The following is a 12,687-nucleotide window of genomic DNA, read 5'->3' as shown; positions in this document are numbered from 1 at the left end:
CAACTTTTCAACGATAGGGGTTTACTTTGTTACTACTCTGAATTTTTATTTAAGCAGGGAATTCCCGTAAGCCCAAAAGACTTTGCTATTGTTGCTGATGCTATTCCACAAGGTGTTTTTATGCTTTTTAAAGGACTTTCATTTCCAATTACTTTTCATTCAGCGGATCTTTGGAAAACATTTATTGGTAAAAACTGCCTTTCTTTATCTAAATCAAAATGCAATAAGAAAATAAGAGCCCTGTTTCAGGAAGATTTTGTTACTGTGCCTTATGTAATGTCATATTGGAATGATGGTTTTGTGAATGATATTTCCTGGAAGAAAGTTTGGACATTACCCCACAATTTTTTTTATAACAAACAAAATAAGAGAAGTTACATTTAAACTGATTCATAGATGCTATCCAGACAAGTGTAATCTTAAAAGACTTAAATGATATTAACACCAACTGTTCATTTTGCTTAGTGAATCCTGAGACGTCTGTTCATTTATTTTGGACTTGCCCTCATTCAATGACATTTTGGTGTGATGTTCTTGATTTTATAAAAGTTTATGTGAAGGCAGATTTTGAATTTACACATAAGAATGTTATCTTTGGTTTCCATGATTGTGAAAAGGAAAATAATACCTATTTCATGAACCTTGTTTTTTTTTGTTCGCCAAATTTCATATTCACAAGAGCAAGTTTTGTAAGTGTAAACCTTTTTTCCCTAAATTTAAAATTGAAATGAAAATGTATTTTGAGTGTATTGAAGGATCAACCAACTTAAAAGCAATACGAACGAGGACTTTGATTAAGGACTTGGCACTTATCTTGGACTAAATGACTAAAAACCCCTGGATTGTTGCTGTTTGATTCATGCCATTTGTTGTTATTGTTTTTCAAGCATTAAATAAAATAAAAAAATAAAATAAAAAATAAAAAGAAACAAAACTGGAGGATCAGAAATCTGTGCGCAACACGGACCCATTTTCCTCCGTACAGGAAATGAAGTCCGTCTTTTCCGTTGGTAACCGGGCGCCGTTCAGCACGCGCACAGCGTACTGTTTTCTTTCTAAGGCAGATTGACGTGTAATTTCAGTCATATTCTGCCTGCAACAAACGGCGATAATGGTAAGCATAAGTCTGTTTCTTACTCCATCCATTATTTTAAACGCAGACACGCCGGGACAGTGTTAGTTGGGGAGTTCTTTATTAGCTAACGGATGCTAAGTTATAATCGGCCAAATATCAGGTCCGTCATGTGATCGTGAAATGACTCTAGAAAATGTAACATTACTGCAGCATTATCTGTTTTATGTCAATGTATGAAGAAGAAAAAGACCATATAATATCCTCAGTGGTTACTGTGACTTGCATCATCTGTTGTAATAAAATGGCATAAACACTCCTGCTTTCTGTTTCTCGCAGAAACCCATTCTTCTTCAGGGCCACGAGAGGTCCATCACTCAGATCAAATACAACAGAGAAGGAGATCTGTTGTTCTCGGTAGCCAAAGACCCAGTAAGTCATGAACTAAGTACATTGGATAAATCAGTCTTTTTTAAATATCAGTCTTGCTTTGTTTTTCCTTTTTGGGGATGATGTATTTATGTGTCTATTTTCATTTTAGATTGCGAACGTGTGGTACTCTGTCAATGGAGAAAGGCTTGGCACTTATAATGGACACACAGGTGCCGTCTGGTGTGTGGATGTTGACTGTATCCTTTGGAGCAATGCTAGCAGAATCGCATATACATCAGTATTTTTACACAAGACATTTGTCTATATGTTAGTGTCATCTACTTTATTTATACTTTAAGTCATTTGTTTTTGGAAAAAGGTTTTCTTAGCGTGTTTCAAAGGGGACACAAAGAACGTGTTGACTGGATCTGCTGATAACAGCTGCAGGCTCTGGGACTGTGAGACAGGTCAGTGGTTTGTTTCAATGTTAAATACACTTGCAAAATATCTGGCTGTACTGTGCTTTTATAACAAATATCCAGCTGAATGCGTAAATATCATGCATTTAAAAAATTAACTGAAGACTCACACCAAAATGTAATTTGGTGTAAAATTGTTTAAAGAATTAAGGATTTTCCGGGATCAAAATGCAGCCCCAAAATACTAATAGACCCTTTTCACATGACACATCACAGTCCGGTTTCACTCCACACTGTGTATTGTTTCTTCCGACTACACAGAACTCCCCATAGCAAACTCATGCAGTCACCTGTATATTTACTACAGATACTGTTAGATGATGACCACGGCTGTGCTTTGTGCATTCTAGGTGAGACATCTGACATTTAAATAAATGTACAGATCAACCAGATTTCCACTTGTACTAGGAAAATGGGACTTTAGACAGAGTCTGCTGATTTTTGTTGCTGTCTTTACTGCAGATGAAGTTTCCTAATTTCAGTTAAACATGTTTACACCTAATTCATTTAAATGGAGAAACTGAACAAAACATTAATGAATCAATACATATTAAGTGATGAAACTCATTGCATTTATAGACATACTTACCAGATAATATGAAAAGATTTAATAAAGAATTTTACTCATGCTGGAACATTTACATATAACATATGATATAAATTTATTAATAGCAGCATCAAAGTAAAAATAAATCCATTATAGTGAAAATAATAAACTTAAGTGAAAAAGTTGCAATCATATACTTTCCTTGAAAATGACATATTCTTGTTCTTAATAACTTAATCATTTTCAAACTCAGAAAGCAGTTCAGTATTGAAAGAGAAAGATTTGGACACATGCCCAATACTTTATTAAGTCAGAACGTGTGATGTTAATATTTTCATTTGTAAATTTTCCAGAAAAGTCTCCCATTTATTCAGGGGTAAACTGGAACTCAAAACACACTGCGTTGCTGAAAGGTGGAAGTAAAGTGACGTCATTGTGAAAAGGGTCTATTATTTGTTGTACTGTTATAATTAGAGTAATATTGCTTCATTTTAGCTCTTTAAAAAAAATAATTTTTTAATTACAATTCTTAAAATAATTCTCACATTGTATTATATTAATATAATGCATTTGAAATACTGCTTTTTTTATGTTAGTAATTTAAAAAAACAAAAAATGTCATGGCATGTTGACATTATTTACAAGCAGGCTATTTTAAATGCCTTCACTTATATCTTATTTTTTCAACTAAATAGCAAAATGCAAGTTTTGTCTTTTTTTTTTTTTTTTAATTTTAGTATTATTAAAATTATTAAACATTTTTAAAATATATTTTATTTTATATTTAGTTTCAAAGTTATAAATTTGCCCTGACGCCCCCTGTATTTTGATGTCAATAAAGATGATACTTCTATTTTATTCCTCAGACAGTCAAACCCTCTAAACATGACAATATAAGCTCTAAAAAAAACTATTTCTGTTCAGGTGCTAAACAATGTGTTGTGTAATCAAACATTATTTCTTTATTGTTCTTTAAACTGTCATTTAATACACTTTATTAAGCATTGTTTCTAAAAATGTCAAGTGACATTCTTGTTGAATGACGTTTGTGTGTTGTTTGCTCAGGAAAGCAGTTGGCTCTGCTGGAGACCAGTTCAGCCGTGAGGACGTGTGGCTTTGACTTCAGTGGGAACATCATAATGTTTTCCACGGACAAGCAGATGGGCTACCAGTGCTTTCTCAACTATTACGACCTGCGAGACCCCCAACAAATCGGTAAGCATTGTCACAGCTAGCCATTCAAACGACACTGATGATCAAACATGTTCAACATCTTGTTTTTCTCCACAGAGGACAACCAGCCGTATATCTCTGTGCCCTGCAGTGAATCCAAGATCACCAGTGCTGTGTGGGGTCCGCTGGGGGAGTTTGTCATCGCCGGTCATGAAAATGGAGAAATTAACCAGTTCAGCGCAAAGGTGTGTGCATTTATGTATTTATTTTAAATCTTACTCTTATTTTACACTTTTGTGTTATAAACTTGAAATTGGGTCATTTTGGTGTCTGCATCACAGTGAACAAACAATTCATCCCAAAACAATGAAAACTGTCACCATTTACTCGTTCTTTATTCTGTTGAACACAAAAGATGTTTTGATGAATGCTGCATTGACTTTCATAGTATTTTTTCTATGTAATCAACATTAAAAATAAATTATTTTGTGTCGAGCAGAAAAAAGATACTTATACATGTTTTGAACTTGAAAACTTGCATTTTATTTTGGTGAACCATCCATTTTAAATTTACAAAGGGGTTGAAAATATATTATAAAAAATAGCATCTTATAATATGGATGAAATACTATTTGTCATTTTGTGTAACAGATGTAGTTATGTAACAAAGAAACCCTTGTTATAAATCCTTATAAACCATATTACTATTATAATAGATTAATAGATTACAAATGCATCATTTTATGTTTTAAATGACTTGACATTCGGAGGATATGGGCAAAGTATAATGTATAAAAATGAAAATGAATTGGTAATCTTGTCCTGCACTGTGATCTTTTAATATGCCATCAACTTTAAAAATATATATGTTTGACTATATATATATATATATATATATATATATATATATATATATATATATATATATATATATATATTATTTTTTTTGTTATGCTGATTAATGTTTTAGTGTCTTCTGTAAACTGTAACGTTTTTAGCTCTTATTATAAAAGTACACATTCTATATAACAAAATAGTTGTTATACTTGAAAACATTGTGTTGTCTTCTATTTTATTGCTAGTTCACATCTTGTTTAACATAAACAAAGAAAAAAGAAAAGTGAGAATTCAGAGATCTTGCGAAGGTTATAAAGCTATCTTTTCTAAACTTTTCTATTTATCTGTCACTATCAGCCTGTTAATTAATGAACTCCTAGTGGAAACACACAACTCTGAAAGAGTGGAGATCTTTAAAAGTATTTATTATTATCTAAGCCTTTATCATTTGTTTCTGATTGCCATGAAAATATTAAATGAATTATGAGTCATAGTTTCCACAAATATTACCACATGATGATTTTTAAAAGATCCTGTTACATTAAAGACTTAACTAATGGCTACTGAAAATGTATCTTTGACGACATGTATAAAATACTTATTTTACTGTTATATTATTTTACAGTATTACTGCTTCACCCCATTCATTACCAAAACAATAAATATCCAGCCACACTTTTTTCACTACTTAATGAAAGAAATAGTAATACTGTATGCCTGTCAGCTTGTGAAGAAAAATTGTCTAAGTCTGAATGTGTGTGGTTATATATTTATTTATTTATTTATTTATTTTTCACCTCAGTCAGGCGAAGTTCTGAAAAAGGCGAAGGAACACACCAAACAGATCAATGACATCCAGTCGTCGGTGGATCTCACAATGATCATCAGCGCCTCTAAAGACTGCACGGCCAAGGTTTGTGTCGAAAGCTTCATGATAAACCACCATGAGCAGTGCTGATGCTTGGTTAGATTGACTCCCATAATGTTTTTTTCTTTAATTCAGATGTTTGACTCCTCAACACTCGAACACGTCAAAACCTTCAAGACAGAGAGACCTGTGAACTCTGCTGCTATTTCACCCATCATGGACCATGTGAGTCTCAAAATAGCATTACTTTTTCCTTCAGCTTGTGTTATTTACGTAAATGGTGGCAATGGTTACAATGGTGGCAAAATGTTGTAGGGATGGAAATTATCATGATGTCTTGATAAAACAGTATCATGCTCGATATAATGTTTATGCTTCAAAGAGGAACTAAATGGTGCTGCTTGTTTTTGTTTATTTTTTTCTTCATTTTTTTAAAGGGAGTTTTGGTTTGTTTACAGGTGTAGATGTCTCAAATCGGTCACATCATCACCTGCAAAGAGAAGTGTTTATTTTTAGTGAACAATCCAAAAATGTTTTATGTAATTTAAAGGCAGATGAAAGTGCTCGTGATGTCAGTGATAGTGACAAACAGAAGAAGCATTGCCATTAGTACAATCCAGTTAAGAGTTATTAGGCTATTCTTCACATTAACCATGCATATATACTTTACACCATTACCTGCATTATATTATTGTGGCAGGATTGGAGGTTATAAAATATAATTACTGCAAGTATGGAAAGCCGCTTTGACTTTTTTTCATTCTCAGGATTTAACTTCTTGATTTGAATAATTCAATATTTGATTTAAAAAATGCAGATTGTTAAAATCAATAATTGAATTTCAATTTGTAATAACAATCATTTGCAGAAATACAGTTCTTCATATCAAATATTCATATTCTGTTAACAGGGTATCTGTGGGGTCTCAAAGTATTGAAAGTTGATAAATCAATTATGAGAAAATTAAGGCCCTTTAAAAGGTATTAAAAAGTCTTAATCACATAAATTTTGTTTAAGCGGTGTCCAAAGTGTTTGGCTCCAACAAGCATAAACATATCTAATTTCCTTGCTTGATTTACGCAATTAGTAAGCTCCTCCTTGCAGGTGATGTCACAAAATTTGTGACAAACACGGGAGAGTGATGTGATGCTCTCCACATGTAGTGAACCCATAGACTGAAACAGACGGCAAAATGGGAAAATGTAAGTTTGTGTACTCCTGGTTGGAGAAAGACGAGTTTAAACAGTGGCTGGTGCCTGTCGCTGAAAACACAGTGTAATTTATTCTTTCTAACTTTGTTTTTTTTCAAGTTTATCTGAGTTCTGTTGCACGGTTGTGCGCCGTTAATTTATTTTACTCCAACTGTTTATTAACAACTGTTTATTAAGTTAAAGGTTTGATACTGATTAGAACTTGAAGTGGCTTTGAGGTCTTAAAATATTCTGAAAAGGTCTTTAAAAGGTATTGAAATTTCATTACCTTTAGGATTCCTGCATATACCCTGATAATGGTCTTAAAAGGTTTTTAAAAAGTCTTAAATTTGACTTGATCAAACCTGGAGAAACCCTGTTTAAGCAATAACAGTCAAGACTTCTGTTTACAGTAAATGCAGTTTTTGATATGAACAGTTTGAATCCTGATATCAACAATTTTGTTTTTGATTTTACAAATCGAATAGATCATATGAGAAGTTGCATTTCCACTAGTAGCTGTTTATTCTTGATATCAACTATTACAATTTTGCTAGTTAATGTTCATTCTTTATCATGATTGTATATTAATTAGAAAGAAATCTGATTCTTGATATCTGTTATTGTACTTTCGCTAGGTAGATGTCACCATGGGCTGTTCAGATTTATTGGTTGAAGTCACAAATTGATTATTCACTATTAAAAATTCCTATTTTATGTCAAGTTGATCTAATACAAGCTGTGTACATATTTGTCTTTATAAACATTGTATGTAAGATTTGTAAAGTACTCATCTGGTTACATGGTTTTGTTTTGACAATAAGAGATAACTATGTTATATAACTCCTACAACTATGTGGACGGCTATTCATTTGACATATCACCGTCAATTTTACATTGTCCTGTATTTATTTATTTATTTTTATTTATTTATTTAATTTTTTTTTTTTGAGGAGTATGCTGTTGTATTTTGCACTGTTGTTGTATTTGCTGAATTTTTTTCTGTCTGGAGCCAGAACCTAAGATTTTCACTGATTATAGCACACGTGCTGCTGATGATGTGACAATAAAAGTGATTTGATTTGATAAGTACACAGGAGTAAAGCTGCTGTCACACTTCTGCTCTCCTCATCGACTTCCATTCATACGCACACGAATGCGTCAGACTAGAAACGGCAAGTCATGTGGGAAGTTTCCCAGTTCGCTGCGTTGAAAAGTTCAAGCTGTGTGAACTCTGACCTGCAAAATCGCATCACATGATTGCGTGAGACCAATCGAAAATCAAAACATGACCACTCTGTACAGGAATTTAAAAACAAGGACCAATCGCTCACTTTTTTAATGTCTAATTATCTTGTTTAATCCCACCATTTTTCGCAGCTTTGTACGACAGAATTTTGCACACTCAAACTCTAGTGTGACTGCAGCATAAGGCTGCACAATATATCGTTTCAACATCAACAAGCAATGTGTGCATCTGCAGTGGTCACACCGCAATATCTGCAATGTCAAGTTGGGATTAGAGTAACCAGGGACTGCAGTTCAATACACTTGATTTGTGCAGTCATTGTGAATTTGAACCATACTCTAATAGTGTGAACTTTTTTGTTACTTGGATGTGTTTTTAAGGCCTGCGACTAAGATTTAAAGCAAATTTAAACAATTTGGGCGGTAGAAATGATCATGTTAACCGCTTTAACAAAGATTAATAGTTTCTAATATGAAGACTATACAGTGTTATTTTAGATTTGATCATTGAATTTCTGTTCCTCAATATTGTTTGATTCCACTGAATTTCATTAAGCACTTTTTTATTTTTGTTCTATTGTTATCATCTGCGCTTTAATTTGTTTAATTTTTAATATTTTTTGGATATTGTATACAAATACAGTCTACTACAAAATCATCTCAATCAATGTAAAATGATGAATTCTTTCCAAAGATACTGAGTCATATTGAAATACAAATATCACAATGACAGTTTTTTTTCCAATATTGTGCAGCCACACACTGGAGCAAAAACAGTTTTAACATCGTGCTAATTAATGATATCCACTGAATTAAAAATATGATTGTGATCATTTTTGTTTATCACTAATCTTTAATCTGTAATGTTTATTATAGGTGGTGATGGGAGGAGGTCAGGAGGCCATGGAAGTCACAACCACTTCTACTAGGATTGGCAAATTCGAGGCCAGGTTCGTGTGTAATTGTAATTTCTTTCACGGACATTTTTAATTGGTAATAATAACTGCTAATGACAATCAAAATACTGTCGAAGCGCGGTAATATGAAAACATCCTTATCCAGTGTTTCCATGCTCTTCTAGGTTTTTCCATGCCGCTTATGAAGAGGAGTTTGGTCGTGTGAAGGGACATTTCGGCCCTATTAACTGCGTGGCCTTTCACCCTGACGGGAAGAGGTTTGTACTCGAGCTTTTAATATCTTTCTGCTTCTGTAGATTTTTATTTTTTTTTTTCAACATTTTTTTTTTCTCAAAGATTAATTTTAAATAAAAATAGCCAAAATATATTTTTAGGTCAGAATTATTAGCCCTCCCTTTAATTTTTTTTCTTTTTAAAATATCGATCAAATGTTTAACAGAGCAAGGAAATTTTCAAGTATGTTTGATTATAGTTTTTCTTCTGGAGAAAGTCTTATTTGTTTTATTTTGGCTAGAATAAAAGCAGTTATTAGTTTTTTTACAACCATTTTAAGGACAAAATTATTAGCCCCTTTAAGCTATTTTTTTTCTGGTAGTCTACAGAACAAACCATCCTTGTACAATAACTTGCCTAATATATTGCCTAACTTGCCCAACCTTCCCAGTTAACCTAATTAGCCTAGTTAAGCCTTTGAATGTCACTTTAAGCTGTAAAGAAGGCCGCATTTACACTGCACTGTTCAAGTGATTCATTTCCTATTATTATTATTATTATTATTATTATTATTTTCTCCCATGTGACACAGATCGGAAATGGTCCATGTACGTGTAAGCAGGAACAAATAACATGGATTCCGATTTACTCAAATCAGATTCAGTTCTTGTGCCATGGACATTACATTAAGATGCCTAAAGGTTTAAAAAAGCCTATATATCAAAAGAAGATGGACAAATGAGAACCTTTCTGTCATAAACTATAGTAAAACAGCGTGTCAAAAGCTGCCAACAGATTACATACAAGAATAGAGAAAAGAGCACTCTTTATATATCAGCTGTTAATCAGTGCCCGCTCCTAATTTTTTTTTTTCTCCCTGGTCATTGCGCCTTTGCTTTGTGCTCTGTCAATGCAAACGATCGGATACAAGTCACTTTTCAAAGTTGATGTAAGCAGGTCATCCAAAAATCAGATGCAGTCACAAAATCAGAATTGACCATCAAGATCTAAAGTGTTAATGCAGCCGAAGTGTCTTAAAAAAATATCCAGTCAAATATTATTAAAATAAATAAATCAGTTATTAGAAATTAGTTATTAAAACTATTGTTTAACAAGTTTGTTTAGGGGGGCTAATAATTCTGACTTTTTATATATATAAATTGCAAAAATTATGCAATCTGCACTCCGAAATAAAAGTACAAAGACTGCCACCTGGTGGTTCAAAGAGAAAATTTATTGATATGAACTTTAAATTTAAATGCGTACAATTGCTTTAGTACTTGTGTATGATAATAGACATGCACAATATGCAACTTTTTTTAAAGGAATAATACTTTTATGCAGTCATGAACATGTTTTGACAGATAATATGACGGTGATTTGATGCTTCACAAAAGTTGCAGACGCCTTTACCAATATCAAAATGCTTTTGTGATGCAAAATTAATTTAAACATTCAGTTAATCTTTACCTCGGCTACTATTATACTACTATGGCTACTGTAATTGACGCATGAGTGTAAAGTAGGCAGCTCACAATAAAGGTGGAAAGTTATTGCGTGTGATATTTCATATACTACGATATTTATATATTTTGCTCACATGAATAATTAAATATTAATCAGATGATGTCATTACGCTGCTGTGCCGTCAGCCAATGGTTGCATTGCTGATCATCATTTTGAGGATCAATAAATCTGCCCTTCACAACACACACAGCGATCTCAGATCAGTTCATCGAAACATTTTAATCTGATTCGCGAACTTGTTTGAAGAACCAAATTAGCCAGAGATCAGTTATCAAGATTAAAAGATCCAGGATCTGTCAAAGATCATTTAAGCGAGGTACACAGAACAGACCCCTGCTCCTCACCATTTCTGTTTGTTGTTAAAACTGACAGTTGGAGCGTGGTTAAATATGTTAGCCATGCCCATCACTTCACACTGATGTAATTCTGATCATTTAACTAAAAACAAACAAGAAGTGCATTTTCAGATTAAAATGAAAGATTACAAGGGCAAACAAACATGTACAGATATTTTGTTCACCACTGAACTTTTAATCTCATTTGTACTTTGTCATAGTTGTGTACAGGTTTTTTTGTGCTAAATTATTCTGTTTTCAAATTCAATATTTGACTGTTTTCCTTGTCCCACAGTTACAGCAGCGGTGGAGAGGATGGTTACGTCAGAATTCATTACTTTGATCCCCATTATTTTGATTTTGAGCTTGAAGCGTAATATCCAGAGACCTCCAGCGCTTTCAACACACCGGTAACCCCCTAACTCAGCTGCACGAGACCCAACATGGAGATGGTGGTTTATACACTCACTACCATACAGATATTTCTTTTAGAGCAATGTGTATTTAATGAACTTCACATTCTCAATAAACTGTTTGAGATACAATCTGGCCTTTGTTGTTCCTCATTTTTTACACTTACATTGAAACACTGAAATGGACATATTTGGTTTGGCTGGGTTTAAAAATAATCCTGGTTTATCACCCGTACAAAGTTGATACTTTAGTTCTGCATTAAAGGTGCAGTAGATGATTGTCAGGGCCAGACAGAATCTGCGGACGTTTTTTGCTATTTCTGCTGAGAATTTTGGTCAAAATCTGCGGATTTCTGCGGAATTATTGTAACTAAAACCGTAATATCTGAAATAAAAAGTAATACCTTTTTAACTTTAATTTAATGTTTAAAATGCAAATCCAATTAGATTTACTTCATTTGGTAAACACAGCAAGTCTTATGTAATATCTCCACTTAAAGACAGAAAATATTACTGTACACACTGCATTGTTCATTAATCAGATGAACATTTTCATATTAGTCAATAAAGTTACTGTAATTAATTAAAAAACTGAATAAGTTTAGATTTACACATTTACTCAAGTAAAAAAACAATCAATGATGGGCTAAAAATCTGCAGAATTCTGCGCGCTCAGATTCCGTGTGGGCCTGTTGATTGTCTTTAGAAACATGTTTTGTGCTGGTTAAACGTCTCTTCACATTCCAATAGTATTGATTAAAGTAAGTAAATGTATTTAAATGTATTATTACATTCTGGGTACGGCATAAAACTAAAAAACTCCAATTAAATAGTGTTGGGCCGACATCTCTCATATTTTCGATAAGTAGCCCAAACTGTCTGTCAGCAAATGCAGATTTGAACAACTGTGCAGCCGTTTGTACACAGCTCCGCTGTTTGTGCATTGCGCGTTCATGAGAGAGCACGAGCGTACACGCGCGACCTGTAAAAGCATGCTGAATCAACTTTTTTTTTTTTAAAAATGAATCAATGTTGGAGTTACCTTTGCATGCTGGTGAAAGGATGACACCATGGCTGAAGGATTTCTTTTAGACAGATAATGTTCTGTTTAAAACTATTTAATCTTTTTTGGCCACTAAAATGTTCCGATGAAGGATTGATGTGCTATTTTTAGTTTCGTAAGGGACCTTTTACAGTATCGAAAATGTAGATTTTATTTAATAACAAAACACAAGTAAATATCACTATTCCACCTAGCCTGCTTTATTGAGGTGAAGATGGTTTTATATTTACGTCACATGTGAATATAATTTTTTAACAATAACTACCTGTGACCCTCTCCTTATATTGTTTACCATGCTACTCTGTATATTCGCTCTGAAATAGCATTTCAGTAGTAATGGGTGTAATTTCTGCACACCGCCGGACAAGCACTAATCGCTCACATGAGAGAGGGTTCTGCTGTCATCTTAAAGGTGCGTGTGCTCTCGTTTCAG

The 12,687-nt window shown here is 33.2% G+C and overlaps 1 protein-coding gene across 1 annotated transcript; it reads left to right on the top strand.

Moving 5' to 3' along the window:
* The first annotated feature begins 956 nt into the window (after nt 1-956).
* On the top strand, nt 957-11,327 carry eif3i (eukaryotic translation initiation factor 3, subunit I). The gene is given in 11 exon segments (NM_212990.1): nt 957-1,114; nt 1,412-1,504; nt 1,614-1,701; nt 1,846-1,911; nt 3,536-3,685; nt 3,761-3,888; nt 5,283-5,393; nt 5,484-5,573; nt 8,663-8,736; nt 8,868-8,960; nt 11,074-11,327. Coding segments are annotated over 11 exon segments (978 nt in total). The 5' UTR covers nt 957-1,111; the 3' UTR covers nt 11,156-11,327.
* Nucleotides 11,328-12,687: the final 1,360 nt, after the last annotated feature.

Source organism: Danio rerio, chromosome 19 (genome assembly GCF_052040795.2).
Source record: "Danio rerio strain M-AB ecotype USA chromosome 19, GRCz13ab, whole genome shotgun sequence".
NCBI classification, from domain to species: Eukaryota; Metazoa; Chordata; class Actinopteri; order Cypriniformes; family Danionidae; genus Danio; species Danio rerio.
The sequence above is the reverse complement of the archived record's forward strand: the minus strand, read 5'-3'. Positions and strand labels throughout refer to the sequence as shown.